Source organism: Pinus tabuliformis, chromosome 3_1 (assembly GCF_031772625.1).
Source record: "Pinus tabuliformis cultivar Carrire ecotype Pingquan chromosome 3_1, CPIR1, whole genome shotgun sequence".
NCBI classification, from domain to species: Eukaryota; Viridiplantae; Streptophyta; class Pinopsida; order Pinales; family Pinaceae; genus Pinus; species Pinus tabuliformis.
In genome coordinates, this window is record NC_142301.1 from 736,636,119 (window position 1) to 736,661,923 (window position 25,805).

Genomic DNA, 25,805 nt, shown 5'->3' on the forward strand with positions numbered 1-25,805 from the left:
GCAAGCAGTGGAATAGATTTGGATATCAGATCTTAGCTGTATTGTGTGTAACAGGTGGAGCTGGTACTGGATTTCTTGTGATAAGCATTGTACTTTGTAATGTTACATGGTCTCAATCATTAATATACAGATAGTGTGGGGTTTCTAGCGAGATGCTTTCCCCGAGTTACATACTGTGTTAATGTGTGAATGCTCTTGATGTTTTATTGTTATTGATGCTACTATATTGATGATCAACATAGAGGCGCTTATGTATTGTGTATGTATTCCTCAATAGTACATGATCAGGATAATCTCTGTTGAATATGTGTTAAATTATTCAAAATTTCTACACTGGAAAAAAGGAATATAGCAGGGCTGCATAGATGTGTGTTATGCAGTAGCAATTTCGAAACAACCCAACACCTTTTCTTGGAGTGCAATTTTGCAAAAGAGGTATGGGGAATTATTTTACATGAATTTCAGATTATATTGCCTTCACAAATCTCTGTTGCAGATTTCTACGCCACTTGGAGTCGATTCTATTCCCAGTGCATCCCTTCCAAATCATTCTGGAGTAAAATTTGGACAGCTATCCCAAAATATGTTTGTTGGCAGCTTTGGCTGGCTCGAAATCAGCAGATTTTCAGAGAGATGAGGCACTCTCCATTGCAAGTTGCAGCAAAAGCTAAATCCTTTCTCCTGGAAGCAGCCCAACAACAGTATTTCAAAGAAGACCCATTGCTACTGCCTGAAGAAAAAAGATGGCTAGGCCCGTTAGAGCCCTGCCCGCATAAGCAGCTCCTCTCTCCACAGAAGGCAAATCAGGAATGGCGCATAAGAGATGAAGATGACAAATTCCAATCATGGTGGTGGTCACAAAACTTAACCACAATTTTCTTCGATGGAGCGTCTAAAGGTAATCCCAGAGCCGCCGGTGCTGGGGGGGTCATCTACTCTTCGGATGGGGCTTCAAAAGACTGTTTTAGCTGGGGATTAGGCCAGAAATCTAACAATCAAGCAGAGATTCTTGGGCTTCTCAAAGCTTGCCATATTGCAAGAGACAAAGGTGCCAAAGACCTCCAAGTTTTCGGAGATTCAGAGTTAATAATAAAAAGCCTAAAGCTAGGAAATCTATTTAGCAATGCCAGCCTCAACAAAGCACTGGATAGATTAAAGAGAGTTCTCCTAGACTTTGACACGTAAGTTTTATCATATTATTAGAAATTCAAACAGTGAAGCTGATCAGATGGCAAAGAAAGGCAACTCTCTGATGAAAGGACTGCTAATTGTAAACAATGAAAGCATTGTACAAATGCCCTAAAAATCTAGTAGATCATAATCAGCTACAGTTAGAAATGGGCAAAGACCTAAGATTTTTTCAAATAAATAAAAATCATAACCATTTTAGTTAAAAACAAAAAAACAAAAAACAAAAAAAACAGCTTCAAATTGTGATTTCATAAAAAAACCCTACTATGGAATTAGTATTACTAATTTATTCCCTTTATGAATCGATGAAATCATGAAATATTTGTTCTGATTAGTAGAGAATCATAAATATTTGAAAAGGATCTTATAAATGTATCATGACAATAACATTACCTTCTTCCTGCATTGGCCGAATATTTTTACCATAAAGTAAGGTATCGGCATACAAAAATGATTAATGATATTTTTATGTTTTAATGGCTAACCAAAATTTTGAATTAAATCTCTAAGGTTAAATTTAGTATTAATTTTAAAGTAAATTTTTAATATTTAATTTGAAAAATGGTATTTTATAATTGAATATATAGTACTAAAAATAATGCTATTATATTTATTTTTTAACAATTAACTAAAAATTTTAACTAAATTTTCAATATTAAATATAGTATTATTTATTTGATATATAATTTAAAGTTTTTTTTTATGTGATTGATGGATTTAGGAGATGGATGACCACTATGTCCATTAAATATTTGGATGATCACTATGTTCACCCAGGGAGATCTACCTAAAGAGAAGGGATCACTTCTTGTTGGTGTTGGGGAAACCATGAACTCTCATCCTGAGAGTGTCAAGAGAATTAAACCCGTGACCTCTCAATAGTAAAGATGTTTTAACAATGGGGACTCGACCAATTGAGCTAACCCTCGAGACTTATACAAAATTGGGCATTAGGTATCACTCATGAAGAGAGTCTGCCTCTCTAAACCCGAAGACAATAGAGAGGCTTCTCTCAGTATAGACTCACTTAGAGCGCAACAAAGTTACTATATTTCAAAACATCAACATAAAAACTTATGAAACTTGAACTTGGGTGGGAAGGATAACTTTTATTCCCCAACAACCTATGCTAAACTCAATTTACCAATTAATTTTTACTTTATTAAACTTAATATATAAATTCGATTTTATATATTAGAAATATATTTTAAACTTCTAATAATTAATTTTAATTGGTCAAGAATATAACTCATATCTTAACATGAAAATTCCTTTTTAGAATTTAAAAGTTTATTATTCATTTTTATTCATTAATGATATTTATAAATATTTTATTATTTCTTATCATGTATTAATAAAAAAAAAAATTTAACCATTCATATTATATTTTTTTTGTTTGCTAAGTAATATGAGTCTTGAGATGGGGAGATGAGGTAATATGACCCACATTGGGACAATTGAAGCAGAATGTGCTCTACATCGTCTAATGCTTTGATATTGTAATGTTTAGGGTTTATGCCCTCTGCAACTGCATCTCAATCCCTTTCTCTTACACCCTGCCCTATACACTTTTGCCGCCTTGCTATTGAGTAGTTCCTGAGGAATGGTGACCCAGGGAGGGGAGGCCCCAGACTCCCCCAACCACCCCAAAAACCTGATCCCACCGATAGGTTAGGACTCTGGCAAGACAAACACCGCAGAGACCTCCAATTCAAGTCTTGTAGTGAATCTCAATAGTCTGTCCAAGTTGGCATTGGCTCTGAAGAGTACCGACACCTACATAGCTAAGTCTGCTAAACTCATGCAGCTTCACATCCCCCCTACCAGGTTGAATGCAAGAATCAAACACATGCAGGCTCATGCATTGATTTGTAAGTTCAATAGGGATATGGCTAACAGAAAAATCTCTCCTCCAGTAGATTGCATCAAGATTGAAGTCAAAATCTCACAAGGTTAAACTTGCATCAAAAGGATTTTTATTATCATCTTCTCCAAAATAGGAGACTTAAATGTTGTGTGGTGGGAGGGGGGCTTATTTCTTCAACTCTACGGGGTTGTACATGTGTCAGTGGGTGGAACGCTTCAACCTCAGCGAGAAAGACATATCTTGGGCCCCAGTTTGGGTTTGCATGTATTCCCTTCCTCAAGAATACTAGGACCTTGAGACTTAGGAGATTGGCAATAAGCTAGGTGAATTTGATCACCTATCAAATCAAACCAAGCATGGCATGTACACCACAATATGTGTTTGCATGAACATCTATGGTGCCCTCCCATAAATGATTGCCTTGGAATGAGAAGATATAGATTGGATACAAACCCTTGATTACGAATGCATACCATTTGGATGCAAGAGGTGCTATGTTCATGGGAATTTGTACTATGATTTCCCTCTCAATGAAACCAAAAAGGACACAAGAGAGGCAGGGAAAAAATATGGAGAAGGTTTCACAAAATCCCCTACAAAGAGGTGTCACATCAAAAAGACCAACACATCTTTGTTCCCAAGAAGCAAGCTATTAACAACAACATTGATGTCTTACCAGACCTATCGAAAGGCTCAGGGGTTCTAGAGTAAAATATCACCTCCAGAAGTTCCCTTAGAGGGAAAAGGCAGGCTTCTCCCAGCGATGTCAATGATGAGGCATTCTCAAGTCAAGATCTAGTAACACAAGAGCCAAACCACACAGAGGATGTCAAGTTGACAGAGGATGACGAACTAATGGATATACAAGGGCTCGATCTAATGGTCATGGAAGATGCTTGTTATTGTAATGACTTTGAGGTTATCCCACATAAATAGATAAATCTTCTTGTAGTAGCACTCCAAAAAGCCAAAGCCTCTCAATAGTTAGGAATCTAAGGTATAACCACTAAACAGGGTAAAAATTACCATAAATATTTCAAGAAATGGGGCAGGAAATTATCTCTCGAGAGGATTGACACACTTGAAAGGAAAATGGTAAAGTCTATCCAATACAAGCAAATATCAGAGATCTACGCCTCTCCAAAATGTGTTTCCTCATGAAGGTAATCTCATGGAACATAAGGGGTTTAAATAACCTCTTTAAACAATGTATTTTTCTTCAAAATATTCATTTAAAGCTTCCAACTATATTGTTAAGCTAATAAACCAAATGCACTAGTTTTGATTTTGAACAATGTTGAACTTAGCATAAAGGGGTCTTAGCTTAGTATGGGATTTGACTAAGATTAGCATTACCAAACTCTCTTTAGATATGTTTTCCTTCCCAGTATCCCTTCATCTTTTGGGCATCGACCGACATGGTTTTCTCCCTAAGATCTACAGAGCCTAACTTCTAGCCTAGAAGCAGGAATTGCTCTAGCACCTCTACTCTTTACCCTCAAGAATTGACAAGAAAAGATGTGTAATAGGTGGGGACTTCAACATTATCACTTCCATCAGTGAAAAAAGGGAGACAAAACACTTGGAAATTGAATTAGAGGACTTTCAAAACTTTATAGAGGACAATGACTTGGAGGATATGAAAGCCACCAACAAACTATACACTTGGAATAACAAGCGGGGGAGAAAGGCTCAGATCTCGTTTGAACTACACTATTTTCTTCTTTTCAAACATCTACTCACATGGGGCAACAAACTAATTGTCGAGATCCATCCATCAACGGGCTCAAATCACTGGCCTATATGTCTCTCTTAGAGAAATATGGGCACACCCTTGAAAAAGTTCATTCAAATTTGAGCAATTTTGGCTCTATGATGCTAACCTCATCAGCAAAATCCCGCAATGGTGGTAAAGCATGATCTCATCGAGGGAATGAAAAATGTTTTCCTTTCAGCTAAATCTCAAACAACTAAAACTCCTACTCAAAAAATGGAACAAAGAGGAATTCAGAAACATCTTCCACAAGAAAAAAGCCTTGGAAAAGGAAATGGAGACTCTTCAATAGAAAATAATCATCAACGGAAAAATAGAGGAAGCAACGGAAAAGGAAATATCTCTTATGAAGACGCTAGAGGATAGATAAGTGCATGATGAAATACACTAGAAATAGAAATACAGGATAAGTTGGCTAAAGGAAGGAGAGCACAATACTTCATTCTTTCATCGTTCCATTATCCAACATAGATCCCACAACAGAATTACTTCTCTGAAAACCAAGAATGGTGATTGGGTAGAGAAACAAGAGGAAATTGAAGAAGTTCTTATGGACTTTTACTCACATCTACATGATCCTGTGCTTCAATGCAGAGATGAAATTTGGAAAATCACTAACAACATCCCCACTTTGGTCATTGAAGCTCACAACAAGGCTCTCATGAGACCATTCAATTTTGTAGAATTAAATGAAGCTTTGCACCAATGGCGGATGGGAAAACCCCTTGGTCGGATGGATTTACTATCACATTTTTCAAACAATGTTGGCACTTCCTCCATTATGAGATCTTGGAGATCATTGAGAACTCAAGAGTTAATCAAAGGCTTATCTCTTCTTTCAACTCCACCCTCCTGATTCTGGTATCAAAGGAGGAAAATATTGCAACTCCAGGTTAGTACTAACTCATTTCTCTTTGTAATGTCATTTACAAAATCATCACCAAAGTGATTGTTAATCGCCTTAAACCCATTCTACCTATTCTCATATCTCCTAAATAAACTAGATATGTGGAAGGAAGGAAAATCCTTGACAAGATCATACTAGCCCATGAAACCATTCACTCTCTCAAAATTCTGAAGAAACCCAATATGTTGCTCAAACTAGACCTTCACAAAGTCTTTGACAAACTAAATTGGTCTTGCATAAAATCCATCCTCCTTACCTTTGACTTTAGTGCAGAATGGACCGACTGGGTTATACCTTTTGTCTCCACAACCTTCTTCGATATTATATTCATTGGCTCGCTCTTTGAAACCTTCAAACCCTCTCAAGGCATCAGATAGGGAGATCCCCTCTCCCCCTTTCTCTTCATCCTCATGGTTGAAGGGCTAGGAAGTGCCATCAAAATATCTCTCAGCTTGGCTCCCTAAAATGCCTCGCTTTTCATGATAATATCCCTCTAGCTCATGAGAAATTTGTTGATAAGACTCTCCTTCTAAGCCACCCCTTTGTTCAAGAATCCAAAATCATCAAGGACGTCTTAGATCTCTTTCAATAGCCTCTAGCACTCGTATTACCCTGGAAAATCAAATATATTCTTCTCTAACAACCCCTAGATTACTCAAAGAAAAATTATGAGAATTTTGGGATTTATGCCAACCTCCCTTCCTTCCAAATATTTGGTTTCTCTATTCACTGATGCAACCATCAAGCACTCCTCCTAGAGAGATCTCATGGATAAACTCAATAATATGCTAGATAGTTTGACATTTCGCCCTTTAAACATTGTTGGTTGAATTGTCCTCCTCAAATCGATCCTCCAATCCATTCCTGTATACCTCTTTTTTGTCCTCACCATGCCTAAGTGGGTGTTGAAAAGCATTAAAAAACTCCAAAGAACTCTCTTATGGGGTGGCAACAATCTCAAGCAAAAGTGGTCGCTTGTCAAATGGGACACTCTTAGCATCTCAAAAGTAGAAGGAGGTTGGGTCTGTGTGATCCAGAAGTTGTCAATAGGGTAATGGGCTCAAAAATCTAGTGGAGATGGATCAAACACTCATCAAAGCCCTAGATGTAGTTATGGCACATGAAATATGCTAAAGACTGGGAAAAACAAGATCTCATTTGAGAAGACTCCTCAAGGCTCCCTCATTTGGAACTTACTTAGCCAAAAGAAATACATAGTCTAAGAGCATAGCTTCTGTGAAATCCAAGATGGTCAAACTGCGATATTCTAGGAGGATTCTTGATAACAAAAGCCCAACCTAGCCAAAAAATTTCAACCCCCCCAAGCCAAGGCTATGCCTAAATATCAAGAAGAATTGTAGCCCACCACTACTGCCTATAAAATAAAATAAAATAAAACCCTATCCATCAATGGAAACATCCAGATTCACAAAATCTATAGAGCGAACTCAGCACTAGATCCATTAGGAGGAAAGAAGGATCAAACACTTTGTGTTGGGGTTACAAAAGTGTGGGATCCTACACAATCAAAGAGGCATATTTTTTAATGTAGCAGTCATCTCAAGACAATCCTAATCCCTTTTAGAAGAACTTATGGTCCTCTGGCCTATGGCTAAAAATATCCACTTCCATTTGGCTCCTATCAAAATGTTGAGTCCTCACTTGGGAGAACTTGACCAAAAGAGGTTTTGAAGGTCCCTCATGGCGTTACATGTGCAAAAATCATCAAGACACCATGATCATCTCGTCGACTCCTGTGAAGTTACCAACACCTTGTGGGATAGAATTTCCACAAGATTCAGAAGAACTAATAGTGTTAGAGGAAATGTTGTTCAAAACCTTAAATCTTGGGCAAAAACCCCCTTCCAAATCTAGGCGTTGAACAAACTTTGGGATTTAATACCAATCCTTCAAATCCCTAGCAATAAAAGTCTTGGTAAAACAAGAATCCCCTTGGATCTTATTTCTTCAAGATATGAAAATTGAGTTATAAGGGGTCTCTAAGCTAGCTGAAAATTTTTGGAGGGATAGTGTGGGAGTTTCTCAGCAAGCGCAAGGTGCTTCTGGAGGACTCTGCATCTTTTGGTCATCTTCCCACTTCACTTTAGTGGAAAGCATGAAGACCCAGTTTTGGGTTTTGGCAATACTAGAAGATAAGGAAAACGGTGAACAAATTTCAGTGATAAATGTGTACGATCCCGTATTATATGGGCGGAAGGCTAAGTTCTGGGAGTTAATAGATGAGCTAAGGTCAAGAGGAAGATGTCATAATTTCATAATAGGGGGCAATTTTAATATGATTCTCAGTGCCTCGGAAAAAAGAGGAGGATCCTTGGTTCGAGATCCGTTCAGGGATCACATGGAAGATATGATCTCAGATTGAGATATGATAGATGTCATCTCTAAGGTTGGTAAATACAACTGGATGAACATAAGAGTGGGAGAGGCTCACATAATAGTGAGACTGGATAGATTTTTGATCCACAGTGGTTGGATCCTCAAAGGCCTTGAATGCACGTCTGTTGTCATTCCAAATGGAACCTCATATCATCACCCAATCTCTCTACGGATAGATAAACATACAAACTATGGGTTGATTCCATTTCAATTCAATCTAGCTTGGGTCCAAGAGGAAGGGGTGCAAGACCTGATCAGAGAAGTGTGGAAAATATCAATTCAGGGCTCCCTATCTTACATATGGGAATCCAAAATCCGCAATGTCAAAAAGGTTCTCATAAAATGGTTAAAGGAAACATACAAAACCCTCAGGGGGAAAGGAGAGAACTTCAAGCTCAGTTGGAAACACACTATAAATTGATAGAACAGGTGTCTATAGAAGACTGGCAAATCAAAAAGGGAAAGAGAGTTGACAAATGAAATATTTTCAGCAAGTAGACAAGAGGAAGCTCTACGGAAAGGAGACTTTGGCTCAAAGAAGGAGATATGAATACATCCTATTTTACTAAGCAAGTGAAAGCAAGGGAAGAAAGGAATAAGGTAAAGGAGATAGCCCCAGAAGGAAAACCAAAAATCTCGGATTTCGAAGAAATCAAACATGAGGCTTACTAGCACTTCAGAAAGCTTTATTCAGAAGAGAAAGTCCCCATGAATTAGGTGAATTATTTCCTTAGTCGACTTCCAATAGCAATCCCCCCCTCTGCAAATCTAGACTTGGTGAAACCAATTGTGGAGAATGAGATTAGCTCGACAATCAGAACTTTTAATCCATACAAAGCTTCAAGGTTGTATGGATTTCCAATTTTCTTCTATCAAGCCTCTTTGCCCCTGATCAAAGTTGATCTTCTAAAAATGTTAAACCACACTCCGGAGAAGAAAAAGCTGGGAGGAGGTACAAAATCAACATTCTTGGCATTAATCCCAAAAGATTCGAACCAGATGAATTTCTCCAGGTTTTGGCCCATCTCTTTATGTAATGCTTCTTACAAAATTTTGACCAAAATTATTGCTAACAGATTGAAACCTCTCCTTCCCTCTCTAATCTCGGAGAATCAAGGTGGATTTATGCAACACAGGAACATATTAGATAACATAATATTGGTGCAAGAAGCATTCCACTAAATCAAGGAAGCAACCCATGAAGGAATGGTTATCAAGTTGGACATGGTGAATACCTTTGACTAGGTAAACCTCTCCTTTCTATTCTTTGTTTATCTAATATTGGGTTTGGTCAAAATTTTATTCAATGGATAAAGGCCTACATTGGAAGCCCATGGATTTCCCCCCTAATTAACGGTCACCCTACCTCTTTCTTCTTGGAATTGAGAGGCTTGACGTAGGGATGCCCTCTTTCCCCTCTTATTTACATCATTATGGCTGAAATTTTTAGCATAAAGCTCAAAGAAGCAAGGGTAAATGGACATCTTCCAGGATTAATAATATCCAAGAATCTCAAGGATATAAACCACTCATCGTTTGCATATGACACTCTTCTTCTTGGTAGGGCATAAAAAATCATTGTAACTTAGTTTAAATAAGTCTTGGATTGTTACCTGAGACCATCTAGAGGTTTGGTTAACAAGAAAAAAACCTGATCCTTGGATGGAATAGTTTTAAAAGCATTATGGCAGAAATCTCCCTTATTCTTGGTTCTCCTCTAGCCAAAAATTGGAGATTGTTCCCATATCTTGGCCTGCCAATTTCACTAGGTCCCACATATAGTGAAGATTGGGATGGGGTCTTTCGAAAATTCCACAAAAGAATTCATTCATAGGGAGCAAGGTGGTTAAATGTAGCTTGGAAAATAATTCTTATAAAGTTTGTTCTTTCTACCCTTCCCATATATATTGGATCTGGATTGTTAACTCCCAAAATCATAATGAATAATATCAGTTGCATGATACAAAAATTTTTATGGCAAGGAGGAAAAGACAATGAAAAATAGTTTATCTAGTTAACTAGAATATAGTCAAAATTCCAAAAAAATGGAGAGGATTAGCGATCAAAGATCCTAAATATATGAATCTAGCTCTTGGAGAAAAGTTGGTTTGGTGATTGCTAACAGACTCCAAAGAATGGTGGAAACAAGCCTTTATAAGGAAATACTTCCACAAGAACCAATTACTCAGGCCAGAGGAAGAAAGATGGGAAGGGTCGGGATCCAAAATATGGAAGCTCTGTAAAGCTTCAGCCTCAGTGGTTTTGGATAAACTGGGGTGGCAAGTGGGAAATGGACGTCGTATTAGAATATGGAAAGATGGTATAATACCAAAGGAGCTAATGAGGGACTCCTCAGCAATGAAGGATCTGGAAATATGGATGGAGATGCAAGGGATTCGAAGGTTAGTAGATATTTCAGCTTTGTAAAATAATGGAATCTGGGGGGGTGGATTTTTCCTAACCTCCCCCCACAGTTGGTTTCGCTTTGGGAGGAGATGATAAAGGCCCTTAAGGGTCTGCTCTGATTTCCATTGATATGTTGGATCAAATAATTTGGGAAGGAGGTGAACGCATGGATTATATAGTTAAAGAAAGATATAACATCCTACTAAAAAAGCTACCACATCTACATGCCTCAAGCATTTGGGCCAAATTGTGGAACATGGATGGTTTACAGAAAATAAACACCTCCTACTGGGATTGATTCATGGTAAAATTTTGACAGCAAAGAATTTAAAAAAAAGGTAGATTCAATGTCCATCTTAGTGTGTTCCATGTAGAAACGCAGAGGAGAACATTGATCATGTTTTCCGTCAATGTCCCTTCTCCCTAAATGTTTGGAGAGATGTCCTTCAGCCCATCATCCATATTGATTCCATCCCTGCAGGCTAGATGGAAATTTTTGAAAATTGGTTCTCCCATCCTCCATGGAATTATGAAGCAACTTCAATCATCTCTAGGTGTTGGAATGCTCTCCCTAAATAAATTTGTTGGGTGATCTGGCTATCTTGAAACCACGACAACTTCAGAGGAATGGTTCTCAATGCCTCTACTAAATTTGCGTGGAAATCCTCTCAACTCTTATTTGATGTAGTGTCAACAAGGGGGTTTGATCCAAGAGACATGGACAACTATTCCGAGGTAGATAGGGAATGGGTCTAGGTTAAAAATCAAATTGAAATCAAAGGAGGCACAATAAAAGAGAAAAAGAAACTTCCATATCTCATCAGCTTGTCTGGAGAACAATTCGAGAAATGGAAGGAATCATTGGGACAACATCGGTTATTCTTTGATGGAGTTGCAAAAGGAAATACGGGGGAAGCTGGAGTAGGAGGGGTAATTTTATGCCCCGACGAAAAAATCTGGAAAAATTTTGCTTGGGGTCTAGGAGTAGCCACAAATAATTGGGTGGAAGAACTTGGCTTATGGCAAGGATTGGGACTAGATCTAGACGATGGCATCACTCATTATTTTTTGGTGACTCCCTAATAACTATTCAAAAATGTATCAAGTGGTCCAAACATCAGAATTTTTATCTAAGCCCAACCATGCAAAGAATAATACTAATGTTGGACAAATTCGAATTTATAGAATTCTTCCATATAAAAATGGAACTTAACAAAGTGGCAGATGAACAAGCCAATAAGGCAGTCACCCTGGAGCAAGGAAATATGAAGGTGGATGAAGGCCCTCCAACAAATGTCAAGTTCCATGACCCGCATTAAATGTATCTTCTCTATTTGTAGGAGCGGATTAGAGAAGGGTGAAACAAATCTCAAAAGGAATAATCATTGTAATAACTACCTGGATAAGATGATCCACAGAGGAAGGCATGGAGACAAGACCGATATATCATCCCCAGGTGGATAATTATGGTTAAAATTGACAGGAGCTCAGACAGCTAGAAGGCAAGTGACCAAGATTTAATGTGAAGGGAATGTGAAGGACCTACACATGCAAAATTCGAGGTGGATTATCGTCGGTCGATCATGTGGGAATTGTTCTTGGAGAAGGAATCTATGGAAAGGAAATTGTTTGCAGGAGGAGCATTAACAAGAGGCATTGATTCTGAAGTGACCCTCGGTACCATCAAATTGGAGTTGATCTCGACTATAAGGAGATGGTTGGCCAGGGCCTTTGCTATATGGTTAGCTTCACACCCTGCCAGAGACAAAGAAATGGCTTCCCCATATGGAAACAACATTAGAGGCTCATCTAAGAACTCTTTGAGGGCGTTCAGGTGTGAAATAGAGCAAATGATATCGCGCTTAGGAGGGAAAATCATCTCTGAAGCTAGGTCCCATTTCTCACTTGTGGTGAGCTAGTTATAAAGTTTGAGGAAGCTTATGAAAATTGTTCAGGCTGCCTCGAAATTCATAATGACAAAATTTGAGAACCTAGATTGCAGGGTAGAAAATTCAAAGGAAAAGGTGGAAATAGCGGTCATCTCTATCTTAAAGGAGGTGATTGGGCTTGGGAAGGTTGGTGATATCAAACATGACATTGGCGCTTAGGACGCTACCGCTCAAGAGAATATGGTTCACCTGGACAACCAACAATTGGATGTGCAGTTGGAACCGAAGGATGCAGGTCCGTCAGTAGAAGTTGAGGCACCAGAGATGGATGAAGTTGGACAACATGTGCCAGATGATCAAGATCAGTTAGTTAACTTATTTTGTTTTTAATGCAATGCAAGTATGTAATGTTTAATAGGATCTTTGGGAGTTTATAAAAGAACAATGGAGTAGAGGAAATAGGTAAGAAATCCCCGAATATATTCTGCCCATGGCCAAAGCAATTTTGCAGTGATACAAACTTAATATCGCTTCTAAATGTATTGGTTCTAGCCAGAATCCAGTTTTGTTAATAGAAATATAACTGTTACTTTAAAAATATGTATATAATATTAATCTTAATTTATTAAATATATATTCAAAATTATATATTTAATTAATTTAATTTTAAATTAAATACATTTTAGTAAAAAATGGTTATTCGTTAAAATCACAAAAAAAAGTAAATTAAAGATATAAATTAGCATTATACAATACTTTAAAGTATCAATCAAGAGAATGCAACTCATTAAATAAAATTATAGAGCAATCTCTTGTTCAAAACTTCTTACCAAATTATAAACATATGTCAAAATTCTAACTAAATTATAAACATCACAGTAAAATTACCCATTATAAATGCCATGTACAAGCAAGTGTAAATATAGCTATAAAATTATCTTATTATAAGTAAAATAAACCAATCATTGGAGGATTTATAGTATGGTGAGCCCTTATTGCAACTTTTCCTTACCTTTATAGATGGCTTGCCTGGCAAGTCGGGGATGGTAGACATGTTCTTCTAGGTAAGGACCCTTTCATTGGAGGGTCTCGAATCTATAAGTTCACTCCTAAATGATTCTCTCTACTCACTTCCCAAGCATTGATCTACCTATATAATATGAAATCTGGAGACTCTTTTAGGACTGCCCGAAATAACTGGCCTACTCCTACAGAATTGGGATTGGAAGATAAGTTGTTTGAGGAATGGTCAAATTTCATATCAGAATTAAATTTAAATGGAGTTAGGCTTTGTAACTCAAAGGACCATTTAATATGGAGTTGGGACACAACTTCTGGGGAAATAAAAGCACACCTGGCTTATGAAGCTATAGCCATCTCATAAATTGAACCAAATAGGAAATGGTGGAACAAGTGCATTTGGAATTGGCACATCCCAACTAAACTAAAATGTTTCTCTTGCCTAGTTCTCCATAATAAAATTTTAACTTGCGATAATATTAAAAAAATAGGTTGTATTGGACCAAATTGTTGTATTCTTTGTAATCAACATGAAAAAACTATTGAACATCTTTGTACAGATTTCCATATTGCACAATAAATCTGGGAAATTGTTTGCATGACAATGGGCATCAATACTCGCAACAGATGGTCCACATTTGAATATGTCTTCCATTTTTTGGAAAAAGAAATCAAAACATCTTGGTCCACTCCCTATATTTGTTGCCTGGGGTATTTGGCTCCTCAGGAATGGAATCATCTTTTGAGATGATAGACCTAACCTTCTTTCTCTTTATTCCAAGATAATTACTCAATTCAAAGACTATATCCATGAATTCAACATTAAGGATACTAGAAGTTAACATTTTCCTGAGATCCCATCAAATGTTCCTATTGGATTTTTCAATGGGGTTGCCCAAGAAAATCTATGTGGAGGAGGGTGGTTGATAAAACATTCTGATTACAGATCTATTCAGTAAAGAATTTATTGGTCCTTGTTGGAAAGTAACTAGTTTCGGTCTTCATAATGACGTGTGTAATTGTGATTTTGTGTAAATGATGTAAAGAAGAAATAAAATTATGTTTTAATTCTTGCCTCATGGGCTTCATGAGCAACGATTTTATTTTTAGATGGCTCACATTGTGAGCCTTTAGGATTTGTCATCTAGTCATAAGAGTCAAAGAGATTCAATGTCATGTATGAATAACCCTTCTTGGGCAGGTTACAAATGTATATGTCTATAGGATTGTCTAGTAGCCCTCCAAGACAAGAACAACTTATTCCTTTTCAATTCAACCTTGAGATAAAATAAAGAACACGTGTCAGCGTCACCCAATGGAGACACAACTATTCATATGTTCTTATTAGCTTATTTATGTCTGAAAACAACTATATATATAGGGCTAGGGCATTTGCATCACATGACAACAGAACTCAGGATAAAACAAAGAAGCAGAAGTTCAGATCAATGTTTGAAACAAGTTTAAACATTACAGTGGAGACATTTCGATGAAATTACAGTGATTAAAGTTCAGTATTATCACAAAGAATAAGTATCTCTGTCCCGATGTCATTACTCTTCAGAAAACCACAGTCTCGATGCCATCTTAGTGTGACCACAATTCATTTTTATCACAGTTTTGGTGACCATCTCAGTGTGCTCGGACAGGAGATGATCTCAGTGTGACCACAATTCATTTTGATGCTACCACTGTAACCATATTTTGGTGCCACCATATTGAAAAAGACTCGGTGCCACCATAGTATGAAGGAATCGATGTTATCACAGTGAGAAGGACTCAATGCCATCACAGAAATGAGATCTTGGTGATGAATCAGTAAGGAGATCTCAGTGGTGATAATGTCTCGGTGCTAAGAAGGTCGAAGTGGAAAAGGAGTTGAGAAGAGGAAAAGAGAAGAAGGTTGACAATTAATAGAACTAGTGTCTTGATCTTGGAGTGTAAAATAGGTCAAGGGTCTTGGTCTTCGTGTTCGTCAATTGGAATTTATATAAGAAGAATTTGTGTGAGTTTTCCTCTCAAAAAGTGAAAGGTTTTGGCCGTGGATGATAGCCTACATTCTCTGTCTCTTGTCTATTTATGTTCATGCATTGGTAGCTTTTTGATGAAGAAGAACATTAATAACCTAAGTAAAAGAATATCCTAATTTAAAGAAGTAAAAAGAACTCACAAGCAGTTACTAATTGAAGTGAATCACTTAATACTTGATGCCCTGGATTTCTCAACATGGTATCAGAGCTAACGTAACAAATTCAAGAAAGCACATCTAATCAAGAGATGCTAAAGGATTAAGTTTCAAGGAAGGAATCGAATAAAAGATCATCGTGAAGTCAAGATCTACAAAGGAAGCATCATAACCAAAGAAGAAGCCTACAAAGAAGTTGGTGGAACCCTCAAGACATCTCAAGAGACAACAAAGACCCTACTCAAATTGAAGAACTTATACATCATGTTCCTTCCTATAGAAGCTAGATCAAAAGGCAGTGTCATCTCACTTCTTGTGGGATAAAGGATCATTCTTGAAAAGAAATCTACCCTCATCAAGGAGAAGTTTTCTATCCTCTATATCATCATCAACATCAAAGAAGAAACAAGAAGAAAGGATCATCCTATCAAGTAAGTATATGACCTTATATGAATTTGTCAAAATTTCTTTTTGCAAGGAAAGCAACAAATTGGTTGGGGCTTCAAACTATATTAATGAGGTCATGGATCATGTCAAAGGATCTATCACAAAACCAGGAGAGGAAGATGCTCAAGCTCTTGCCAAGTATATGAAAGGGGAAGTTAGGGTTCAAATGATTCTCATAGAATCCATCAAGGATCCCCTCATCCCATATTTATCTAAACTCTAAACTTCAAAATAAATCTATTAAACACTGGTTGAGTTGTATTTCGTAAGAACTGTTGGAGAAGTCATCTCAGTAAGGCAAGAACTCTACAAGCTAAAGATGGAATAGCCTCATACTTTATGAGGATATCTGACATCCGAGATCAACTACAAGATCTGGGAGAAGTCACGTTTGATAGTGAAATGGCTATAGTTGTATTAAATGCACTACTGGAGGAGTGGGGTAACTTCACTTCAAGTATATATGGGAAGAAAGAAACTACTCGATTCTAGGATCTACGGTCTCTATGCAAGATTGAAGAATCTAGAATAAAGGCCAAATCAAATGTGGGAGTAGGTGAGAAAATCAAGCTTATGCTGCTATGAGGAGAAGAAAGGGACAATTTGGAAAGTTTGGTCCTTAGAAAAAGAAAAATAACATGGCTAAAATCTAATCCTATGGGTGTCAAGGATATGGACACTACAAAATAGATTGTCCTAAGAACAACAAGGACAATAAAAAAAGAAAAAGAGAAGAAACCCACATTACCGAGGAAGCAGAGGAAGTTGAAAAGAAGAAATCCAATAAGGAGGAAGTAATAGATCTCAACTATTGAGACAGTCTTCCTCACCTAAGTTCTTTTCAAGCTCCTAAGTCTTATGTTGTAAGATATGGCCATCATAATTCACTAAAAAGGATGCATCAAGGCATCATAGAAGCATTGAAAGAAAGAGCTTGGGACATCATCATAGAAGAACATGAAAGATGGTTAATATCTATGGAAGGCAAGGATATAGATCTTGTAATCTCATTAGAAACATAAGTGGTAAGGTCATCTAGCACAAGGTTCATCATACATCTAACAAAATGAAACATTTGTTGATGGGGATACTTTAGATCCTCAAGATTCTCTGATGGAATCTTCATCGAAAGGTTCATCGATCAAGAAAGGAAGCAAGTGTTTCATCAAGAATTCCAAACTTGTGGAATTCATGAGATGATGGTATGATGACATAAAAGTGAAGTAGATCAAGGGATTGAAGCTTTTTCAATCAAGGAAGCTACTGTAGGAAGTCTGGATGACCCAAAGGAAAAATGAGGTATGTATGCTTACATTTGATAACATGCACCAATGCTCTATCTTAAGAGCATGATCAAAAGAAAGGATCTCCTCCCTCAAAGGGATGCAAGAATGCATGGGTCACACATTCACTAGATGAAATCAACATAATATGTCCTCATATGAAGTATGAGGTGGTTGACTACAATTGAGGAACTCTGATTGGAAGCTCTTGGGAATGAAATGTGTGAAGAAAGGAAGGAAGAGATCGTGAAATATGCAACCATGGTAAAGGAAATCAACATTTGGAAGACCAAGAAGATTTGACTAGAATATCTCCATGAAATATATGAAGACTCTAATGGAGTCTGAAAAAGGAAGAGACCTTTGACAATATATATATATCTTTGGGAGATGTGTCGATATGTATGCAAGATGTTGATGCAAACTTGTAGATGTCATGATGAAAGGCCATCACAAAGGTAATGGTGTTTTTAATGTTCATTCCTTTATTTTTGAAAAAATATCTGTATGGGTTTATGCAGGGCTACAAGGGGAAGATCCATGGGTGTCTTCCACCACCGATGCACATGTAGTAGGATGAAATATCCTTAAGTAAACATGGCATGAAGAAATAAGCATGGCATGAAGGAAGGCCAGATATGGATTGATGGATCAATTTCTGATGATGACGTGGCTGGCTCATGGATGAAAGTGATGGATGGTCGGTGCCCTATGTAAAGTCCCAAACATGAAGACTCTGGGATAACGAAAAGAAGATCATGACATTGTGAGGAGGAGTTCTTCAAGCAGTTGGTTTTCCCATCATCTCCACTTGAGGAGTTGTTGTAGGTCCCTAATTAACCGGGAGCCTGGAAATAAGTTTCTTACTTGGAAGAAACTTGGAAAATTCATAAGCTAAGAGGAAGCTTAGGTACATTGCTTCTGTAGGAATGAGTACATTGCTTTATTGGAATACATATGTCCTCCCTAATTAAGAGGGAGAGATAAACACATCATTCTCGTCTTCACTTGGGAAGATAGGATTGAGGATTGGGTAAGCATTTGGCATCCGATGCTCTTTGAGGATGTAATAGGGCATCTAAGATAAGAATAGTCGTTGAGGACCGATATTCTTTGAGGACTAGGAATAGGACCTTGAGAACTCGAGTGGGGTATGTTCCAGGAGAGACAATGATGAGGGTGTCTATAAATCATTGGTCTCGCCAGCATTGTGCTCAGATCTCGTGGATAGATAGAGCTATTAGTCAAGGCCTTGCTATGTGACAATGTTGGTTGATATGATGTTATACAGATGGGTTACCAATATGATTCTTCTTATGAGAAATTCTTTAGATTGAGAATGACCAAGTACCATTATGAATAACTCCCTAGTTAAGAGGGAGTGTTGGAAAGTAACTAGGTTTGATCTTCATAATGATAGGTGTAATTGTGATTTTATGTAAATGATATAAAGAAGAAAAATAAAATTATTATTGTAATGCTTACCTCATGGGTTTCATGAGAAATGGATTTTATTTTTAAATGGCTCCCATTGTGAGCCTTTAGGATTTGTCATCCAGTCATAAAATTCAAAGAGAGTCAATGTCATATATGAAGAACACTTCTTAGGCATGTTACAAATGTATATCACTCTATAGGATTGTCTATTAGCCCTCCAAGACAAGCACAATTTATTCCTCTTCAAGTCGACCTCAAGATAAAATAAAGAACACATGTTGGCTTCACCTAATGGAGACACAATTGTTCATATGTTCATGTCGGCTTATTTATGTCAGCAAACAACTATATATACAGGGATAGGGTCTTCGCATCACAAGACTACAAAAATTGGGCTAAAACAGAGACTCAGAAGTTCAGATCAGTTTCTGAAACAAGTTCGGACATTACAGTGGAGACATTTCAATGACATTACAATGTCTAAGGTTCAGTATTATCACAAAGAAGAAGTATCTATGTCTCGGTTTCATTATAGTTCAGAAAACCACAATGTCTGTTCCATCTTAGTGAGACCACAATTTGTTGTTATCATAGTTTTAGTGACCATCTTTCTGTGCTTAGATAGGAGATGATATTAGTGTGACCACAATGCATTTTGATGCTACCACTGTAACTATATTTCGGTGCCAGCATAGTGAGAAAGGCTCGGTGCCACCACAGTATGAAGGAATCAATGTTATCACAGTGAGAAAGAATCAATGCCATCAAAGAAATGAGATCTTGGTGATGACTCAATAAGGAGATCTCGGTGGTGATAAGGTCTCGGTGCTAAGAAGGTTGAAGTGGAAAAGGATCCGAGAAGAGGAAAAGAGCAAAAGGTTGAAAGTCAAGAGAACTAGTGTCTTGATCTTGGAGTGGAAAATAGGTCAAGGGTCTCTTTCTTGGTATTCGTCAATTGGAATCTCTATAAGAAGAATTTGTGCAGGTTTTCCTCTCAAAGAGTGAGAGGTTTTGGCCCTGGATGATAGCCTACAGTCTATGTCTATTGTCTATTTATTTTCATGCATTGGTAGCTATTTGATGAACAAGAATGTTAATAACCTAAGTAAAAGAAGATCCTAATTTAAAGAAGTAAGAAGCACTCACAAGTAGTTACTAATTGAAGAGAAATCACATAATACTTGATGCCCTATATTTCTCAACGCTCCTAACACCAATACCAAAGCAAAGTTCGTTGCTACTTGGACCCTTATGATTGTTGCAAAGCACAAAAACATAAGAAATACCATGACCATGGGGGATTCAAAATGTGTTATAGATTGGCTTTCAGGTGCATCAAAGCTAGAGGTATTGAATTTGACTACTTGGAAACTCAGAATTGGAGAAATTAGAGGTCACTTCCAGGATATCCAATTCCAACATATCTACAGGGAATACAACAATTGCACAAACAAATTATCAAAAAGAGCACTAACACTAGGTCTAGGGCACAATATAACTGAAGAACTACTTGGATGTCAGCTTATAAATACAATCAACACTTCTCTAACACAACTAGACTTCCTTTCAGTGTCTCAGTAGGAGTAGAAGCAGAGACAAATTCAAGGAAATCTGCAAGCAGCCTCACAGATTCTACAGAAGACAACGATAAGACTCCAATAAATTAATATACAAGCATATTATTCCTGTAAGTTCTACATATTATAGACAATCAACTTTTTTTATTTATTGATGTAAGCACAAATGATACAGGGCTACTCATATTATGTATGCACTTACAACGAGAATTATAGAAGTCTAGATCAATAAATTAAAGAATTATAAACCCTCTAGCAGGGTGAATGAGATGATAATCATAACTGTTATGTGACCACTAGACTGAAGACAAATTTCAGTCTCCTACAAAATTGTACCTTTTTTTATTCGTAATGAATTTTTCAGGAAAAAAAATACTTAAAAATTTCAAACACACAAAAACAGATATGCATGTACATTGAGTGTCCAACTAATTCACATAATAGAAATAATTATCATTTAATGGATTGTAAAAAGCGAGGGAATTTTTCTAAAACTCACACCAACACCATTATATGGATCTAACCCTTTAACATTATTACCTTCCATAACATTAAACCGTTGTTATTGGATGGAAATCTCTTTCAAAATCATTTAAAGCTAATTCAATAATCAAATTATAATATATAATTAGCAGTGGAATTATTACATTCTTAATGTATTCTCCTAAATAAAGACTAGTAATAATGTCTTCTCCTAAATAAAGACTAGTAACTAGTGCCAAATCAATACTCTAATATAGAAGTATAAATGTGGGGAATCACATCCAGATATTTTGTTTCCTCCAATAGACATAGTTCATGGTAGTACGTCTTGCCCCAAGGAAGGCTTAAGTTCAATGAGAATACAAGGTAATACTCCCTAATTCTTCTACTTAAACAATCTCTTGATGCTAGATAAATAATAGTAATGAGTCATAAAACCCAATCATGCTAGATAAATAATAGTAATGAGTCATTAAACCCAATTAAACACATCGATTCTATGGTGGAGACGCCAATGACTTATTGCATCGGGTTTTCATGTGTAAGAACACTATCTCTCTTGCTCTTGGTATTGTAGTACCTCTCACAATGGTTTGTTTTTTTCTAGGTTTTTCTTTCAACCAAGTGTCTAGCTCATTATTACTCGCTTAGAAAATGCTTAAGTAGTCTTCACACTACTCTACTATCAACACAATTGGATAAAAACTCCTTCTCTAGAGAATGGCCATTAATAACCTAAAGCCCAAGACTCCTAATGGTGTTTTCATTTTTAATCTCAAGAATTATAAATATAGTAATTTCTCTTGCTAATGACCATTCTCCTTTCCAACTTGGGCCAAAGAGTAATTAACACTACTAAATAAATTTGGGGAATTAGGGTTAGAGTTAAAAATACTTAGGTCTTGTGTTAGTTGTTTCCGTTTTTGGTAACATACCAAACATTTAAATTCCAAATTTAAGTTGTGTAGTCTCCATAAGGAAGTGGAGTTATAAAAATTCCTCCTCTTTCAACCATCTAAAAACTATTTTTTGAGTGGATCATAAATTTCTACACATTTAGGGCTTTCTAATGCCCCTTGGGAGATTTATATACCAATGCCACATCAACATGTTAGATCTGACATGTGATGGATGAAATGGCAACTAATGTCACATGTCACCTCGGCCTAGTTGGCACTAAGGCCCCCTGTCCATGCCATGTGATTTCCCAGTCCCCAGCTAAATTACTTTTATATTTATTAATTGAGGTTATGACTTAAATTATTACGAGCACATGGATGTAAAAATGAAATGAAATGATATTTTAAGGTCCACAAGACTAAAAATAGTCTATGAGACCATGAGTTCCCTGTTTTTGGCTTTTTGCAATTCAATCCTTTTCCGATTCAAATGGTTGGTAAATGCTTATGGACATCAATCCATGATAAGCATCAAAACACTTACCTCAAGATACATCTCACATTGCCAAATTAAAAAAGATCATAAAAAATAATTAAATTATAACTTCATTTTAAATTATTATTGTTATCAATTATAAAAACAATTAGTATATGAGTTAAACAATATTCCTAACCATGAGATTCACCCCCACTTTACCATGACAATGATTAACTTGTACATATCTTTTGTTACAATACCATGGGCCAATACCACGACTTGTCAATACCACATACCAATATGACACGTGTTGATATGATATTTTCTTTAATCAATTAATTTGAGATAAATTAATTAAAAGAGCATAACTAACATGGAGATAAATCTTAACCCTTGATCTATGTATATTACTATGAATATTATAATATATTCCATGGAGGTTAAATCTTTACCATCCACCTAATAATTACTAATCATTAAATTAAAGTAATGGAAGATGAATTTTGAAATAGACATGTCTATCAACATAAAAATTTATAACATAAATATTTATGCTAAAATTATCACCTTTCTTTCCATAACTTTTAATTAATTTAGGAGTAGACTTTCTGAATCTGGCCAAAAAATTGTGGCCAAATCTTGATTTTTGTTGTTTAAACTTGTTTTTTTATTGCATATATGGATTCAGAAATTGTGACCAAATCTTGATTTGTGATGTTTAAACTGGTTTTTTTTAATTGCATATATGGATTCAGCACCCTCAAAAACTCCTGAAGCACTTGGATTCTTGTGATTAACTCCTGAAGCACTTGGATTCTTGTGATTTCAATGAATCCCTAGCCGATTCTAGATAAAACTCCTGAGGCACTTGGATTCTTTTGATTTCAATGAATCCCTATCCAATTATAGACAAATTAAATTGGAAAATAAATTGAAAAACTTTCCAAAAAATTACACTTAAAAACTACTCGATTCATTTATTACACCATTTCCATTTTAAATAGTCATACCAAATTCCAATGAGAATAAAAAATAATTTATTACCCACTTCTCAACTTCATTTACCATAACTTTATTATTTATTATTTATATCCAAGTCAAAATATTCCAACCACTTTTCTATGACAAAAAATTATTTTGATATCACCTTTTATGGAGTGGTGGATCATATCCTTACATCCACAAAGGATTTTCCTACTTTACCTCCGCACTTTAGGCCATTTAAATTTTCCTTTAAGTTCGTCACCCTCCAAATTGCATCACCCATACTTAGTCAATTTCAACATTTATACCTAAAGTCTTTCTTCTGAAACAAAACAATCTTCTGCAAAGGCTTATAAATATTTATATATACATATACATTTACGTTTACCTTAATAGAATTAATAATAAATCCTATTTCCAAGAAAAGAGAAATTAATAGTTTATCGAGAAGTGTAAACTCTCTAATTCTTACCAATTAAAAACATGAAAAAAATATTTGTACACACTATCTTTTTTCACACGATGAATAATTCTACCCATCAAAAATAAAGAGGGACAAGGTAAGATTTTCACAAAATGAGAGAGTGTATTTATTTCTTTTATACTTAAATCAAACATAAATATCATTCAAAATAGTTTCACCTAAAATATATTAAATTTAATGTTTTTTTTCAATTAAATAATTAATGTGAATTTAAGCTTAATAAGCTACTTTAGGCTTTTAGATTTATCATATATGCACAGAAGTAACTTATTTTTCTCCGCATAACCTGCAACGGACAAGAAACAATAGAATTAACTACGAATAATAATTCCTAAATTCACGAGAATCCAAATGGCTCCTAAACTTTATGATAGCTCAAAGGGCCTTTAAGCTCCCCAACTAGAAAATGCATTATACTCCATTGTTATACCAGAAATTACTCATCAATATTCATTTAATTGGTTCTAAAGGGGACGTTTAATTTTATTGCATACTTGGAGGCTTCATACGTTTATTAGCAATTTGTGTAAATAAATTAATTCATATATTATATGAAGATTTTTCCATTTGAATCTTCACTTTAATGCATTGATATTTCAAGCATTATCTATTTTAAGAGAACATTTATAATTTAAATTAATGTCCAACTGAGCATTAGTCATAAAGTACTAAACAAGAATATAATTTTTTTAACAAAAAGTAGTTTATACACTTATGTGATTTACAATAGATTGTTGTAATTAAGGAAGGGAGAGTCACTCTCCACCCAACCGTATGAACAACTACACAACAATATTTCTTGCAGCTATCTACTCTTAAGCCAGATCTAATACCTTAAGAGGACGCTTCTCTCAAGGTTCAACAACATTTCAAAATTAGGGTAGAGAACATGAAGACTACTCTCCTTCACTTATAGGAATTTCAACGATTGTACATCACTGGCTAAGCTGAGACCTTTTAAAAAAACAAAAGACATATAGCTTCTCAGGACTACACAACACAAAAGGGATCCCATATTTGATTTAGTCATCCCTCGATGATTCCCTTCTACAATGCCCGCCTTATGTGCCTTAGTCATACAAATCATTCCAAAATATTTTAGGCCTTTAAAACGTAGGTGAAGGCCTTTCATTGATTCCTTTTCCAATTTACTTTAGTATTCACTTTACACTAAGTGGTTGTGACTCGGAGGACTTGTCACCTTCTATTCAGAGTCACTTACATGGAACTCAATTATGGAAAGTTATGTTCACCCAATTCACAAATTACAAGGTTTATTTGGTAGCTCTCTCTCTCTCTCTCCTTCACCATGAAACCCCCATTTATGGGATTTACATGGTCACCATAAGTATCCAGAAAAGGGGGCACATAGCTCATACCACGAGGAAGTTTGGTACGACTTTCCCCATTCTCTCATAATTGTTGGCATCTTGGGTAGTTCATCTACCACATTAGGGGTCTAGTCAATTAGATTTAGCTAGGAAATTTTCTCCACTCCCCCTCACAACTTTCCTTCCATGAGCTTCTTTCCTAGGAATTGGGGTTGATGTATGTTGTTCTCTTCCTTAGTTTCATAAATGCATACATTTAAAGAAAAATACTTCATGATAAGTCTAGCATGCTATCCATGTTGATTATCTGACATTAATAACCTTAATTACACAAACAAAACTTGGTGATTAAAAAGGGATACTACAATTTTTGTCACTTAGGTGAGAAAAAATAATCTTGTTGTAGTGTTAAGATACTATACTTTAGATAGAGAATGATTACAGTTAGTCCATTAGAGAAATAAAGTTGCATATTAGAAAATAAATAGGCTACCATGCTAGAGACTAAAACTAAGAAAAAATTAATGAAAGACGAGAAACAAGATATGAACCAAGATTTTACTCTTATTAACAATGGACAAGGTTGTGGCCTTGGAGATACACCATAGAAAATGGTTTTGATCAAATGAGCCCTCTCCTATCCTCCTTGGGAGGTTTCTTTTGTGGTTCTTTGGTTCTCCTCCTCTCTATAAACCAAGAAGTGTTCAAAGATCCTCCAATGGAAGAAAGCAAATACTTAGTAGTTATGCTCATTCAAGATGATATT

The 25,805-nt window shown here is 36.1% G+C and overlaps 1 protein-coding gene across 1 annotated transcript; it reads left to right on the forward strand.

Annotated features, from left to right (window-relative positions):
- The first annotated feature begins 633 nt into the window (after positions 1-633).
- LOC149189437 (uncharacterized) lies at positions 634-1,185 on the forward strand. Its single transcript, XM_089410238.1, has one exon. It carries the CDS (start codon positions 634-636, stop codon positions 1,183-1,185), a length of 552 nt encoding a protein of 183 aa, XP_089266364.1.
- The last annotated feature ends 24,620 nt before the right edge of the window (positions 1,186-25,805 follow it).